The 17,385-nt window shown below is 47.6% G+C and overlaps 1 protein-coding gene across 4 annotated transcripts in view; it reads right to left on the bottom strand.

Annotated features, from left to right (window-relative positions):
• Nucleotides 1-17,385, bottom strand: part of nup155 (nucleoporin 155) — a 246,435-nt gene that overhangs the window by 214,340 nt on the left and 14,710 nt on the right. For all 4 annotated transcript variants that reach the window (XM_085962233.1, XM_085962254.1, XM_085962243.1 and 1 more), the window contains exons 5-6: nucleotides 9,590-9,660; nucleotides 871-963 (exon numbers count right to left, since the gene is read on the bottom strand). In XM_085962233.1, coding sequence (XP_085818359.1) covers nucleotides 871-963; nucleotides 9,590-9,660 — 164 coding nt within the window. The remainder of the gene's footprint in view (nucleotides 1-870; nucleotides 964-9,589; nucleotides 9,661-17,385) is intronic.

The raw sequence follows: 17,385 nt of genomic DNA, 5'->3' as shown, positions 1-17,385 counted from the left end.
CCCCGACATCTCTGGGAGGTTATTTGTGTCCTCCATTGTGAAGAGAGAACCAAAGTATGTATTTAATTGGTCTGCCATTTCTTTGTTCCTCATTATAAATTCCCCTGATTCTGACTGCAAGGGACCTACGCCTGACTTCACCAATCTTTTTCTCTTCACATATCTATAGAAGCTTTGAGTCAGTTTTTCTGTTCCCTGTAAGCTTACTCTCATACTCGATTTCCCCCCTCTTAATTAATCCCTTTGTCCTCCTTTGCTGAATCCTAAACTGCTCCCAATCCTCAGGTTTACTGCTTTTTCTGGCCAATTTATATGTCTTCTCCTTGGATCTTATGCTATCCCTAGTTTCCCTATTTCGCCACAGTTGAGACACCTTTTCTGATTTATTTTTATGCCAAACAGGGATGAACAAATTCTGTAGTTCATCCATGTGATCTTTAAATGTTTGCCATTGCCTATCCACCGTCAACCCTTTGAGTAACATTCCCCAATCAATCCTACCCAACTCGCGCCTCATACCATCGTAGTTTCCTTTATTTAAATTCAGGACCCTATTTCTTGGCTATTTACTTGATTTAGCTTAAGCTAAGGGTACTGAAATTAAATATCTACCTGTAACACAAAGCACTATAAGTAGTGTAGGCGAAAAGCAACAACTACTTCCCCCTCTTCTCCAAATTCCCACTCTTTCCAAATTCCCAAAAAAAACACTCTGTTCAAGTCCACTCCGTTTAATCCCGCTCTGAGAGACAGGGAGAGAGGAGAAATCAGCCAGGGTTCCTGCTCCTTGTATACAGCCTCCCAACACCCCATGGACACAAGGTACCCGCTCTCCCCCGGACACAATCCCCCACAACGTGCGCCCTGTACCTGTCTGTGAGTTGGTGAAGCTGACGCCCAGGATCACGATGTCGACGGGGGTGGTCAGTACAAGCAGCTGTCGGATGTGAGGTTGGAATATCCCTAGAACCACAAAGTTGGATTCGCATTAAAGAGTCATACAGTTTTACAGAACAGAAAGAGGCCCTTCGGCCCATCGTGTCCGCGCCGGCCATCAAGCCCTGTCTATTTTAATTCCATTTTCCAGCACTTGGTCCGTAGCCTTGTATGCTATGGCGATTCAAGTGCTCATCTAAATGCTTCTTGAATGTTGTGGCAGTTCCTGCCTCTGGCACCCTTCCATAGAAACATAGAAGATAGGAGCAGGAGTCGGCCATTCGGCCCCTCGAGCCTACTCCGCCATTCAATGAGATCATGGCTGATCATCCAAATTCAGTACCCTGTTCCTGCCTTCTCCCCGTATCCCTTGATCCCTTTAGCCTTAAGAAATATATCCAACTCCTTCTTGAATATATTTAATGAGTTGGCCTCTACTGCCTTCTGTGGTAGAGAATTCCACAGGTTCACCACTCTCTGGGTGAAGAAATTCCTCCTCATATTTGTCCTAAATGGCTTACCCCTTATCCTTAGACTGTGACCCCTGATTCTGGACTCCCCAACCATCAGGAACATCCTTCCTGCATCTAGTCTGTGTAGTCCTTTAAGAATTTTATAAGTTTCAATGAGATCCCCTCTCATTCTTCTAAACTCCAGTGAGTATAAGCCCAATCGACCCAATCTCTCCTCATACGTCATTCCTGCCATCCCAGGTATCAGCCTGGTGAATCTTCGCTGCACTCCCTCCATGGCAAGAACATCCTTCCTCAGATAAGGCGACCAAAACTGCACACAATATTCAAGGTGTGGTCTCACCAAGGCCCTGTACAACTGCAGCAAGACATCCTTGTTCCTGTACTCAAACCCTCTCGCTACGAAGGCCAACATACTATTTGCCTTCTTAACCGCCTGCTGCAGCTGCATGCTTACCTTCAGCAACTGGTGCACAAGGACACCCAGGTCTCGTTGCACTTCCCCTTCTCCCAATCTATTGCCAGTCAGATAATAATCTGCCTTCCTGTTTTTGACACCAAAGTGGATAACCTCGCATTTATCCACGTTATATTGCATCGGCCATGCTTCTGCCCAACCTGTCCAAATCATACTGGAGTTTCTCGGCATCCTCCTCACAGCACACACGCCCACCCAGCTTTGTGTTGTTTGCAAACTTGGAGAGCACACACGCCCACCCAGCTTTGTGTTGTTTGCAAACTTGGAGAACTTTCAGGCAGTGAGTTCCAGATTCCAACCACCCTCTGGGTGAAAAAGTTTTTCCTCAAATCCCCTCTAAACCTCCTGCCCCTTACCTTGAAACTATGCCCCCTGGTTATTGACCCCTCCACTAAGGGGAAAAGTTCCTTTCTATCTACCCTATCTATGCCCGTCATAATTTTGTACACCTCAATCAGGTCCCCCATCAGCCTTCTCTGCTCCAAGGAAAACAACCCCAGCCTGTCCAGTCTCTCTTCATAGCTGAAGCGCTCCAGCCCAGGTAACATCCTGGTGAATCTCCTCTGCACCCTCTCCAATGCAATCACGTCCTTCCTATAGTGTGGCAATCAGAACTGCACACAGTATTCCAGCTGCGGCCTAATTAGCGTTTTGTACAGCTCCATCATAACCTCCCTGCTCTTGTATTCTATGCCTCGGCTAATGAAGGCAAGTATCCCATATGCCTTTTTAACCACCTTATCTACCTGTCCTGCTGCCTTCAGGGATCTATGTACATGCACACCAAGGTCCCTCTGATCCTCTGTCCTTCCTAGGGTCCCACCATTCATTGTGTATTCCCTTGCCTTGTTAGTCCTCCCAAAATGCATCACCTCACACTTTTCAGGGTTAAATTCCATTTGCCACTGTTCTGCCCATCTGACCAACCCGTCTATATCGTCCTGTAGCCTGAGGCTTCCCTCCTCGCTATTTAGCACTTCACCAATTTTCGTGTCATCTGCGAACTTACTGATCATACCTCCTACATTCATATCTAAATCATTAATGTACACTACAAACAGCAAAGGACCCAGCACCGATCCCCGCGGTACACCACTGGACACAGGCTTCCAGTCACAAAAACAACCTTCGACCATCACCCTCTGCCTCCTGCCACTAAGCCAATTTTGAATCCAATGTGCCAAATTGCCCTGGATCCCATGGGCTCTTACCTTCTTGACCAGTCTCCCATGTGGGACTTTGTCAAAAGCCTTACTGAAGTCCATGTAGACTACATCAACTGCACTACCCTCATCCACGCACCTAGTCACCCCCTCAAAAAATTCAATCAAATTGGTTAGACATGATCTCCCCCTGACAAAGCCTTGCTGACAATCCTTGATTAATCCTTGCCTCTCCCAAGTGGAGACTAATTCTGTCCCTCAGAATGTTTTCCAATAATTTCCCTACCACTGATGTTAGGCTCACTGGCCTGTAATTCCCTGGTTTATCCCTACTACCCTTCTTGAATAATGATACTACGTTAGCTGTTCTCCAGTCCTCTGGCACCTCCCCTGTGACCAGAGAGGATCTGAAATTTGTGTCAGAGCCCCTGCAATCTCCTCTCTTGCCTCACACAGTAGCCTGGGATACATCTCGTCTGGGCCTGGGGATTTATCCACTTTTAAGCCCGCTAAAACCGCTAGTACCTCCTCCCTCTCAATACTAATTTGTTCAAGTATATCACAAACAGGCGGACAGATACACTGGACACAAAACTCCACAGGAAAAGTAACCCATCCATGGCTAACTAAAGTAGTTAAGGATAGTATTAGATTGAAAGAAGCTTATAATGTTGCAAAGAATAGCAGGAAGCATGAGGATTGGGAGAGTTTAGAAACCAGCAAAGGATGACCAAAAAACTGATAAAAACTGAAAAAATAGAATGAGAGGAAACTAGCAAGAAATATAAAAGCCGATTGGAAGAGTTTCTACATGTATGTAAAAAGGAAAAGAGTAGCAGAAGTAAACGTTGGTCCCTTAGAGGCTGAGACAGGAGAAATTATAATGGGGAATGAGGAAATGGCAGAAACGTCAATCAAATATTTTGTATCTGTCTTCACAGTAGAAGACACAAAACACATACCAAATGTGGTGGCGAACCAAGAGTCTAATGAGGGTGATGAACTTAACGTAATTAATATTAAGAGTACTAGAGAAACTAATGGGACTAAATGCCGACAAATCCCCTGGACCTGATGGCCTACATCCTAGGGTTCTAAAAGAGGTGGTGGATGCATTAGTTTTGATTTTCCAAAATTCCCGAGATTCTAGAACGGTCCGAGTAGATTGGAAGGTAGCAAATGTAACACCGCTATTCAAGAAAGGAGGGAGAAAGAAAACAGGGAACGACAGGCCAGTTAGCCTGACATCAGTCGTTGGGAAAATGTTGGAATCCATTGTTAAGGAAGTGGTATCAGGGCACTTAGAAAATCATAACATGATTCAGCAGAGTCAGCATGGTTTTATGAAAGGGAAATAGTTTGCATTTTTTGAGGATGTAACTAGCAGGGTAGATAAAGGGGAACCAGTGGATGTAGTGTATTTGAATTTCCAAAAGGCATTCGATAAGGTGCCACATAAAATGTTATTGCACAAGATTAGGGCTCATGGGTTGGGGGTAATATATTAGCATGGATAGAGGATTGGCTAACTAACAGAAAAGAGAGTAGGGATAAAGGGGTCATTTTCCAGTTGGCAGGCTGCAACTAGTGGGGTACCGCAAGGATCAGTGCTTGGGCCTCAGCTATTTACAATCTATATTAATGACTTAGACATTCAATGGCATTACCATCGCTGAATCCCCCACTATCAACATCCTGGGGGTTACCATTGATCAGAAACTGAACTGGACCAGCCATATAAATACTGTGGCTACAAGAGCAGGCCAGAGGCTGGGAATTCTGCGGCGATTGTCTCACCTCCTGACTCCCCAAAGCCTTTCCACCATCTACAAGGCACAAGTCAGGAGTGTGATGGAATACTCTCCACTTGCCTGGATGAGTGCAGCTCCAACAACACTCAAGAAGCTCGACACCATTCAGGATAAAGCAGCCCGCTTGATTGGCACTCCATCCACCACCTTCAACATTCACTCCCTCCACCACCGGCGCACTGTGGCTGCAGTGTGTACCATCTACAAGATGCACTGCAGCAACTCGCCAAAGCTCCTTCAACAGCACCTTCCAAACCCGCGACCTCTACCACTTAGAAGGACAAGGGCAGCAGACGCATGGGAACATCACCACCTACAAGTTCCCCTCCAAGCCACACACCATCCTGACTTGGACCTGTATCGCTGTTCCTTCACTGTCGCTGGGCCAAAATCCTGGAACTCCCTTCCTAACAGCATTGTGGGTGTACCTACACCATATGGACTGCAGCGGTTCAAGAAGGCGGCTCACCACCATCTTCTCAAGGGCAATTAGGGATGGGCACTAAATGCAGGCCTAGCCAGCGACGCCCACATCCCATCAATGAATAAAAAAAAATGAAGGGACAGTGTAATGTATCCAAGTTTGCTGATTTGGTGGGACAGTAATCTGTGAGAACACAACGAGTCTGCGAAGGGATAAAGATAGACTAAGTGAGTGGGCAGTAAGGTGGCAGATGGAGTATAATGTAGGGAACTGTGAGGTTATTCACTTTGGTAGGAAGAATAGAAAAACAGAATATTTTTTAAATGGTGAGAAACTTTCAAATGTTGGTGTTCAGAGAGATTTGGGTGTCCTCGTGCAAGAAACACAGAAAGCTAGCATGCAGGTACAGCAAGCAATAAGGAAGGCAAATGGTATGTTGGCCTTTATTGCAAGGGGGTTGGAGTATAAGAGTAAGGAAGTCTTGCTACAATTATACAGGGCCTTGGTGAGACCACACCTGGAGTACTGGGCACAGTTTTGGTCTCTTTATCGAAAGAAGGATATACTTGCCTTGGAGGCGGTGCAACGAAGGTTCACTCGATTGATTCCTGGGATGAGAGGGCTGTCCTATGAGGAGAGATTGTGTAGAATGGGCCGATACTCTCTGGAGTTTAGAAGAATGAGAGGTGATCTCATTGAAACATACAAGATTCTGAAAGGGATTGGCAGGGTAGATGCTGAGAGGTTGTTTCCCCCTGGCTGGAGTGTCTAGAACTAGGGGGCACAGTCTCAGGATAAGGGATCGGCCATTTAGGACTGAGATGAGGAGGAATCTCTTCACTCAGAGGGTTGTGAATCTTTGGAATTCTCTGCCCCAGAGGGCTGTGGATGCTGAGTCTTTGAGTATATTCAAGGTGAGATAGATAGATTTTGAGTCTCTAGGGGAATCGAGGGATATGGAGATCGGGCGGGAAGGTGGAGTTGAGGTGGATGATCAGCCACGATCTTATTGAATGGCGGAGCAGGCTCGATAGTCCATATGGCCTACGCCTGCTCCTATTTCTTATGTTCTTATCTTCAAAGCCTGTGAATGAGACACAGCCACACTGTCCAGCTCACACGTCTGGTACACAGAGCTGCCACTCGCCCACGTATTTACAGCAAAACTCAATTCATGAAACTACATCAACCTCTGTCACAGCCTCTGTCCCGAGCCCAGTGTCCAGTACATCGATCTGCCACAGCCCCTGTCCCGAGCCCAGTGTCCAGTACATCGATCTGTCACAGCCCCCATCCCGAGAACAGTGTCCAGTACATCGATCTGTCACAGCCCCTGTCCCGAGAACAGTGTCCAGTACATCGATCTGTCACAGCCCCTGTCCCGAGCCCAGTGTCCAGTACATCGATCTGTCACATCCTCTGTCCCGAGCCCAGTGTCCAGTACATCGATCTGTCACATCTTCTGTCCCGAGCCCAGTGTCCAGTACATCGATCTGTCACAGCCTCTGTCCCGAGCACAGGGTCCAGTACATCGATCGATCACAGCCCGTCCCGAGCCCAGTGTCCAGTACATCCATCTGTCACAGCCTCTGTCCCAAGCCCAGTGTCCAGTACATCGATCTGTCACATCCTCTGTCCCGAGCCCAGTGTCCAGTACATCGATCTGTCACAGCCCCTATCCCGTGCCCACTGTCCAGTACATCGATCGATCACAGCCCGTCCCGAGCCCAGTGTCCAGTACATCCATCTGTCACAGCCTCTGTCCCAAGCCCAGTGTCCAGTACATCGATCTGTCACATCCTCTGTCCCGAGCCCAGTGTCCAGTACATCGATCTGTCACAGCCCCTGTCCCGGGCCCAATACATCGATCTGTCACAGCCCCTGTCCCGAGCCCAGTACATCGATCTGTCACAGCCCCTATCCCGAGCCCAGTACATCAATCTGTCACATCCTCTGTCCCGAGCCCAGTGCCCAGTACATCGATCTGTCACAGCCCCTGTCCCGAGCCCAGTACATCGATCTGTCACAGCCCCTATCCCGAGCCCAGTGTCCAGTACATCGATCTGTCACATCCTCTGTCCCGAGCCCAGTATCCAGTACATCGATCTGTCACAGCTCCCATCCCGTGCCCACTGTCCAGTACATCGATCTGTCACATCCTCTGTCCCGAGAACAGTGTCCAGTACATTGATCTGTCACAGCCCCGGTCCCGAGCCCAGTGTCCAGTACATCGATCTGTCACATCCTCTGTCCCGAGCCCAGTATCCAGTACATCGATCTGTCACAGCTCCCATCCCGTGCCCACTGTCCAGTACATCGATCTGTCACATCCTCTGTCCCGAGAACAGTGTCCAGTACATTGATCTGTCACAGCCCCGGTCCCGAGCCCAGTGTCCAGTACATCGATCTGTCACAGCCTCTGTCCCGAGCAGTGTCCAGTACATCGATCTGTCACAGCCCCTGTCCCGAGCCCAGTACATCGATCTGTCACAGCCTCTGTCCCGAGCAGTGTCCAGTACATCGATCTGTCACAGCCCCTGTCCCGAGCCCAGTGTCTAGTACATCGATCTGTCACAGCCCGTCCCGAGCCCAGTGTCCAGTACATCGATCGATCACAGCCCCTGTCCCGAGCCCAGTGTCCAGTACATCGATCTGTCACAGCTCCTATCCCGTGCCCACTGTCCAGCACATCAATCTGTCACATCCTCTGTCCCGAGAACAGTGTCCAGTACATTGATCTGTCACAGCCCCGGTCCCGAGCCCAGTGTCCAGTACATCGATCTGTCACAGCTCCCATCCCGTGCCCACTGTCCAGTACATCGATCTGTCACATCCTCTGTCCCGAGAACAGTGTCCAGTACATTGATCTGTCACAGCCCCGGTCCCGAGCCCAGTGTCCAGTACATCGATCTGTCACAGCCTCTGTCCCGAGCAGTGTCCAGTACATCGATCTGTCACAGCCCCTGTCCCGAGCCCAGTACATCGATCTGTCACAGCCTCTGTCCCGAGCAGTGTCCAGTACATCGATCTGTCACAGCCCCTGTCCCGAGCCCAGTGTCTAGTACATCGATCTGTCACAGCCCGTCCCGAGCCAAGTGTCCAGTACATCGATCGATCACAGCCCCTGTCCCGAGCCCAGTGTCCAGTACATCGATCTGTCACAGCTCCTATCCCGTGCCCACTGTCCAGCACATCAATCTGTCACATCCTCTGTCCCGAGAACAGTGTCCAGTACATTGATCTGTCACAGCCCCGGTCCCGAGCCCAGTGTCTAGTACATCGATCTGTCACAGCCTCTGTCCCGAGCAGTGTCCAGTACATCGATCTGTCACAGCCCCTGTCCCGAGCCCAGTGTCCAGTATATCGATCTGTCACAGCCTTTGTCCCGAGCAGTGTCCAGTACATCGATCTGTCACAGCCCCTGTCCCGAGCCCAGTGTCCAGTACATCGATCTGTCACAGCCTCTGTTCCGAGCCCAGTGTCCAGTACATCGATCAATCACAGCCCCTGTCCCGTGTCCAGTACATCGATCTGTCACAGCCTCTGTCCCGAGCCCAGTGTCCAGTACAACGATCTGTCACAGCCTCTGTCCCGAGCCCAGTACATCGATCTGTCACAGCCCCTGTCCTGAGCCCAGTGTCCAGTACATCATCTGTCACAGCCCGTCCCGAGCAGTGTCCAGTACATCGATCTGTCACAGCCTCTGTCCCGAGCCCAGTGTCCAGTACATCGATCTGTCACAGCCTCTGTCCCGAGCCCAGTCCAGTACATCGATCTGTCACAGCCTCTGTCCCGAGCAGTGCCCAGTACATCGATCTGTCACAGCCCCTGTCCCGAGCCCAGTACATCGATCTGTCACAGCCTCTGTCCCGAGCAGTGCCCAGTACATCGATCTGTCACAGCCTCTGTCCCGAGCACAGTGTCCAGTACATCGATCTGTCACAGCCTCTGTCCCGAGCCCAGTACATCGATCTATCACAGCCTCTGTTCCGAGCCCAGTGTCCAGTACATCGATCTGTCACAGCCCCTGTCCCGAGCCCAGTGTCCAGTACATCGATCTGTCACAGTGTCCTGCTGTACAGTTTGCCCGGGGAGAAGCTCACGTATACAAAGTTCCACCACTGAGGTGGGTGGAAAACAGACAGGCCGTTGTCCGTGAGGGAGGAGGCACAAAATAAACTCTGACCCCAGGCACAAGACTGCTCTGGGTGTGGACTGGGAGTCCGACAGGTAGCTTTGAAGTGCCCCTGATGTCTGGTCAGTCGCCGTCCACTTCGAAAGCTGGATTGTCGCAGGGCACTTACTTGCTCTGGGCTTTACCAGTCCCACGGCCAGAATCGTTTCACTCAGCCCATCGAAATATGCCAAATCGCCCCTGAAAATGAAGCAGTGAATGAGCCACGGAGAGAACATGGAATGATAAGAACATAAGAAATAGGAGCAGTAGGCTGCCATTTGGCCTTTCGAGCCTGCTCCGCCATTCAATAAGATCATGGCTGATCTTCTACCTCATCTCCACTTTCCTGCACTATCCCCATATCCCTTGATTCCCTTAATATTCAAAAATCTATCGATCTCTGTCTTGAATATACTCCACGACTGAGTCTCCACAGCCCTCTGGGGTAGAGAACTCTAAAGATTCACCACCCTCTGAGTGAAGAAATTTCTCCTCATCTCAGTCCTAAATGGTCCACCCCTTATTCTGAGACTGTGACCCCTGGTTTGAAACTCCCCAGCCAGGGGAACCATCCTCCCTGCATCTACCCTTCCAGCCCCTTAAGAATTTTGTATGTTTCAATGAAATCACCTCTCATTCTGCTAAACTCTAGAGAATATAGGCCTAGTCTACTCAATCTCTCTTCATAGGACAATCCCCCCATCCCAGGAACCAGTCTGGTGAACCTTCGCTGCACTCCCTCTGTGGCAAGTATATCCTTCCTTAGGTAAGGAGACCAAAACTGTCCACAATACTCCAGGTGTGGTCTCACCAGGGCCCTATATAATTGCAGTAAGGCATCTTTACTCTTATACTCAAATCCTCTTGTAATAAAGGCCAACATACTATTTGCTTTCCTAATTGCTTGCTGTACCTGCCTGTTAACTTTCAGTGATTCGTGTACAAGGACACCCAGGTCCCTCTGAACACCAACATTTCTCAATCTCTCACCATTTAAAATACTCTATTTTTCCTACCAAAGTGGATAACTTCACATTTCTCCACATTATATTCCATTTGCCATGTTCGTGCCCACTCACTTAGCCTGTCTATTTCCCCTTGAAGCCTCTTTGCATTCCCCTCACAACATACATTCACACCCAGCTTTGTATCATCAGCAAACTTGGATATATTACATTTGGTCCCCTCATCCAAATCATTGATGTAGATTGTGAATATAGAAACAAAGATAGGAGCAGGAGTAGGCCATTCGGCCCCTCGAGCCTGCTCCGCCATTCAAATTCAGTACTCTATCCCTGCTTTCTCCCCATAGCCCTTTAACCTTAAGAAATATATCTAACTCCTTCTTGAATATATTTAATGAATTGGCCTCAACTGCCTTCTGTGGGAAAGAATTCCACAGGTTCACCACTCTCTGGGTGAAGAAATTCTTCCTCATCTCTGTCCTAAATGGCTTAACCCTTATCTTTAGACTAAGACCCCTGGTTCTAGACTCCCCAACCATCGGGTATATCCTTCCTGCATCTAGTCTGTCTAGTCCTGTTAGAATTTTATGTTCCAATGAGATCCCCTCATTCTTCTGAACTCCAGCAAATATAAGCCTAATCGACCCAATCTCTCCTCATACGTCATTCCTGCCATCCCAGTTATCAGTCTGGTGAATCATCGCTGCACTCCCTCCATGGCAAGAACATCCTTCCTCAGATAAGGCAACCAAAACTGCACACAATACTCAAGGTGTGGTCTCACCAAGGCCCTGTGCAACTGCAACAAGACATCCTTGCTTCTGTACTCGAATCCTCTTGCTACGAAGGCCAACATAACATTCGTCTTCTTAACCGTCTGCTGCACCTGCATGCTTACCATCAGCGACTGGTGCACAAGGACACCCAGGTCTCGTTGCACTTCCACTTCTCCCAATCTATTGCCGTTCAGATAATAATCTGCCTTCCTATTTTTGCCACCAAAGTGGATAACCTCGCATTTATCCACATTATACTGCATCTGCCCAATCACCCAACCTGTCCAAATCATACTGGAGTTTCTCGGCATCCTCCTCACAGCACACACGCCCACTCAGCTTTGTGTCATCTGCAAACTTGGAGATATTACATCTAGTTCCCTCATCTAGATCATTTATATATATTGTGAATAGCTGGGGTCCTAGCACCAATGCCTGCAGTACCCCATTAGTCACTGCCTGCCACTTGGAAAAAGATGCGTTTATTCCAACTCTTTGCTTTCTGTCCGCCAACCAGTTCTCTATCCAAGTCAGTACCTTGCCCCCAATCCCATGTGCTTTAACTTTGCACGCCAATCTCTTATGCGGGAACCTTATCGAAAGCCTTCTGAAAGTCCAAATACGCCACATCCACTGGTTCTCCCTTATCTATTCTACCAGTTACATCCTCAAAAAATTCCAGTAGATTAGTCAAGCACGATTTACCTTTTGTAAATCCATGTTGACTTTGTCCGATCCTGTCACTGTTTTCCAAGTGCTCTGCTATTACATCTTTAATAATGGACTCTAGCATTTTCCCCACTACCGATGTCAGGCTTACCGGTCTAAAATTCCCCGTTTTCTCTCTACCAGCTTTTTTGAATAGTGGGGTAACATTAGCTACCCTCCAATCCATGGGTACTGTTCCAGAGTCTATTGAATTTTGGAAGATGACCAGCAATGCATCTACTATTTCTAGGGCCACTTCCTTAAGTACCCTAGGATGTAGATTATCAGGCCCTGGGAATTTAACGGCCTTCAATCCCATCAATTTCCCTAACACCATTTCCCTACAAATACTGATTTCTTTTAGTTCCTCCCTCTCATTAGACCCTATGTTCCCCGACATGTCTGGGAGGTTATTTGTGTCCTCCTTTGTGAAGACAGAACCAAAGTATGAATTTAATTGGTCTGCCATTTCTTTGTTCCATAGAAACATCGAAGATAGGAGCAGGAGTCGGCCATTCCGCCCCTCGAGCCTGCTCCGCCATTCAATGTGATCATGGCTGATCATCCAAATTCAGTACCCGGTCCCTGCCTTCTCCCCATATCCCTTGATCCGTCAGCCTTAAGAAATATATCCAACTCTTTCTTGAATATATTTAATGAACTGGCCTCCACCACCCTCTGTGGCAGAGAATTCCACAGGTTCACCACTCTCTGGGTGAAGAAATGCCTCCTCATTTCAGTCCTAAATGGCTTACCCCTTATCCTTAGATTATGACCCCTGGTTCTGGACTCCCCGGCCATCATAAACATCCTTCCTGCATCTAGCCTGTCCAGACCTGACAGAATTTTATAGGTTTCGATGAGATCCCCTCTCAATCTTCTAAACTCCAGTAAGTATAAGCCCAATCGACACAATCTCTCCTCATACGTCATTCCTGCCATCCCAGGTATCAGCCTGGTGAATCTTCGCTGCACTCCCTCCATGGCAAAAACGTCCTTCTTCAGGTAAGGCGACCAAAACTGCACACAATACTCAAGGTGCGGTCTCACCAAGGCCCTGTACAACTGTAGCAAGACATCCTTGTTCCTGTACTCGAATCCTCTCGCTACGAAGGCCAACATACCATTTGCCTTCTTAACCGCCTGCTGCACCTGCATGCTTACCTTCAGCGACTGGTGCACAAGAACACCCAGGTCTCTGTGCACTTCCCCTTCTCCCAATCTATTGCCATTCAAATAATAATCTGCCTTCCTGTTTTTGCCACCAAAGTGGATAACCTCACATTTATCCACATTATAGTGCGTTTGCCATGTTTCTGCCCAATCACCCAACTTGTCCAAATCGTACTGGAGTTTCACGACATCCTCCTCACAGCTTACCCTCCCACCCAGCTTTGTGTCATCTGCAAATTTGGAGATATTACATCCAATTCCTTCGTCCAGATCATTAATATATATTGTGAACAGCTGGGGTCCTAGGACCGATCCTTGTGGTACCCCACTAGTCACTGCCTGCCACTCGGAAAACGATCCGTTTATTCCAACTCTTTGCTTTCTGTCCGCCAACCAGTTCTCTATCCAAGTCAATACCTTGCCCCCTATCCCATGTGCCTTAATTTTGCACGCTAATCTCTTATGTGGGACCTTATCGAAAGCCTTCTGAAAGTCCAAATACACCACATCCACTGGTTCTCCCTTATCTATTTTACTAGTTGCATCCTCAAAAAATTCCAGTAGATTAGTCAAGCATGATTTACCTTTTGTAAATCCATGTTGACTTTGTCCGATCCGGTCATTGCTTTCCAAGTGCTCTGCTATTACATCTTTTATAATGGACTCTAGCATTTTCCCCACTACCAATGTCAGGCTTACCGGTCTATAATTCCCCGCTTTTTCTCTACCACCTTTTTTGAATAGTGGGGTAACATTAGCTAACCTCCAATCCATGGGTACTGTTCCAGAGTCTATCGAGTTCTGGAAGATGACCAGCAATGCATCTACTATTTCTAGGGCCACTTCCTTAAGTACCCTGGGATGTAGATTATCAGGCCCTGGGGATTTAGCAGCCTTCAGACCCATCAATTTTCCTAACACCATTTCCCTACAAATACTGATTTCTTTCAGTTCCACCCTTTTATCAGACCCTATGTTCCCCAGCATCTCTGGGAGGTTATTTGTGTCCTCCTCCTTTGTGAAGACAGAACCAAAGTATGAATTTAGTTGGTCTGCCATTTCTTTGTTTCCCATTATAAATTCCCCTGATTCTGACTGCAAGGGACCTACGCCTGACTTCACCAATCTTTTTCTCTTCACATATCTATAGAAGCTTTGAGTCAGTTTTTCTGTTCCCTGTAAGCTTACTCTCATACTCGATTTCCCCCCTCTTAATTAATCCCTTTGTCCTCCTTTGCTGAATCCTAAACTGCTCCCAATCCTCAGGTTTGCTGCTTTTTCTGGCCAATTTATATGTCCTCTCCTTGGATCTTATGCTGTACCTAATTTCCCTCGTTAGCCACGGATGAGTCACCTTGTTTAGAGTCATAGAGTTATACAGAACAGAAAGAGGCCCTTCGGCCCATCGCGTCCGCGCCGGCCATCAAGCCCTGTCTAATCTAATCCCATTTTCCAGCATTTGGTCCGTAGCCTTGTATGCTATGGCATTTCAAGTGCTCATCCAAATGCTTCTTGAATGTTGAGGGTTCCTGCCTCTACCACCCTTTCAGACAGTGAGTTCCAGCTTCCAACCACCCTCTGGGTGAAAAAGTTCTTCCTCAAATCCCCTCTAAACCTCCTGCCCCTTACCTTGAATCTATGCCCCCTTGTTATTGACCCCTCTACTAAGGGGAAAAGTTCCTTTCTATCTACCCTATCTATGCCCCTCATAATTTTGTACACTTCAATCAGGTCCCCCATCAGCCTTCTCTGCTCCAAGGAAAACAACCCCAGCCTGTCCAGTCTTTCTTCATAGCTGAAGCGCTCCAGCCCAGGTAACATCCTGGTGAATCTCCTCTGCACCCTCTCCAAAGCAATTACATCCTTCCTATAGTGTGGCGACCAGAACTGCACACAGTATTCCAGCTGTGGCCTAACCAGCGTTTTGTACAGCTCCATCATAACCTCCCTGCTCTTAATATTCTATGCCTCGGCTAATGAAGGCAAGTATCCCATATGCCTTTCTAACCACCTTATCCACCTGTTCTGCTGCCTTCAGGGAGCTATGTCCATGCACACCAAGGTCCCTCTGATCCTGTCTTTCCTAGGGTCCTACCATTCATTGTGTATTCCCTTGCCTTGTTAATCCCTCCAAAATGCATCACCTCACACTTTTCAGGGTTAAATTCCATTTGCCACTGTTCCGTCCATCTGACCAACCCATCTATATCGTCCTGCAGACTGAGGCTACCCTCCTCGCTATTTACCACCCCACCAATTTTCGGGTCATCTGCGAACTTACTGATCATACCTTTTACATTTACATCCAAATCATTAATGTAGACCACAAACAGCAAGGGACCCAGCACCGATCCCTGCGGTACCCCACTGGACACAGGCTTCCAGTCACAAAAACAACCTTCGACCATCACCCTCTGCCTTCTGCCACTTAGCCAGTTTTGGATCCAATGGGCTCTTACCTTCTTGATCAGTCTCCTATGCGGGACTTTATCGAAAGCCTTACTGAAATCCATGTATACCACATTCACTGCACTACCCTTTAGTTTTATGCCAAACTGATGAACAAATTCTGTAGTTAATCCATGCGATCTTTAAATGTTTGCCATTGCCTATCCACCGTCAACCCTTTAAATAACGTTCCCCAATCCATCCTATCCAACTCGCGCCTCATACCATCATAGTTTCCTTTATTTAAACTCAGAACCCTAGTCTCTGAATCAAATACTTCACTCTCCATCTTAATGAAGAATTCTATCATATTATGATCGCTCCGCCCCAAGGGGCCTCGCACAACAAGATTGCTAATTAATCCTTTCTCGTTACATAATACCCAGTCTAAGATGGCCTGATCTCTAGTTGGTTCCTCGACATATTGGTCCAGGAAACCATCCCGTATACACTCCAGGAATTCCTCCTCCACTGTATTGTTAGTAATTTGGTTAGCCTAATCTATATGTAGATTAAAGTCACCCATGATAACTGCTGTGCCCTTATTGCACGCGTCTCTAATTTCCCGTTTAGTGCCATCCCCAACCTCAGCATTACTGTTTGGGGGTCTGTATACAACTCCCACTAACATTTTCTGCCGCATAGTATTTCTCAGCTCTACCCATACAGATTCCACATCATCAGAGCTAATATCCTTCCTTACTGAGCTGAGGCCCAAGCACTGATCCTTGTGGTACCCCACTGGTTACAGCCTGTCAACCCGAAAATGACCCATTTATTCCTACTCTGTTTTCTGTCCATTAACCAATCCTCAATCCATGCTAGTATATTACCCAACAAACCCATGAGCCCTAATTTTGTTTAATAACCTCTTGTGTAGCACCTTATCGAATGCCTTCTGAAAATCCAAATACACCACATCCACTGGTTCCCTTATCTATTCTGCAAGTTACAAACACAAAAAATTCTAACAGATTTATCAAACACGATTTCCCTTTCATAAATCCATGTTGACTCTGCCCAATCCTATTATTATTTTCTAAGTGTCCTGTTACCACGTCCTTAATAACAGATTCCAGCATTTTCCCCACTACTGATGTCAGGCTAACTGGTCTGTCATTCCCCGTTTTCTCTCTCCCTCCTTTCTTAAATGGTGGGGTTACATTTGCTACCTTCCAATCCACGGGAACCGTTCTCAAATCTATAGAATTTTGGAAAATGACAACCAATGCATCCACTATCTCTAGCCACCCGTTTCAAAACCCTAGGTTGTCGGCCATCGGGACCAGGGGATTTATCGGCTTTCAGTCCCCTTAAATTCTCCAGTACTATTTTTTTTACTAATACTAATTTATTTCAGTTTCTCATTTTCGCTAGAGCCTTGGTTTTCCAATATTTTCGGGAAGTTTTTTGCGTCTTCTTCCGTGAATACAGACACTAAGTATTTGTTTAATTTCTCTGCCATTTCCTTAATCGGTAGGGTAAAGCAGGCCATTCGGCCCAACCGGTCTATGCTGGTGTTTATACTCCACACAAGACTCCTCCCACTCTCATTACCTCTTCCCACCCTTCCCCCGTATTTGTCGATTCCCACGCTGCCCCCATCCCTCTATTCCCACTCTGCCCCCATCCCTCTATTCCCACGCTGACCCCATCTCTCTATTCCCACCCTGTATCCCTCTATTCCCACTTTGCCCCCTATTCCTTTCTCCCTCGTGTATATGTAGCCTCCCCTTTAATGCATCAATGCTCTCTGATTCAAAGACTCCTTGTGGTAGTGACTTCCACATGCTCACCACTCTCTGGGTAAAGGAATTGCTCCTCAACTCTTTCTATGATCTGTTAGCGACCAT

Source organism: Somniosus microcephalus, chromosome 1 (assembly GCF_052327205.1).
Source record: "Somniosus microcephalus isolate GS21.2 chromosome 1, FLI_Smic_1.0, whole genome shotgun sequence".
Lineage (NCBI taxonomy): Eukaryota > Metazoa > Chordata > Chondrichthyes > Squaliformes > Somniosidae > Somniosus > Somniosus microcephalus.
This window is presented reverse-complemented; position numbering and strand designations above follow the sequence as displayed.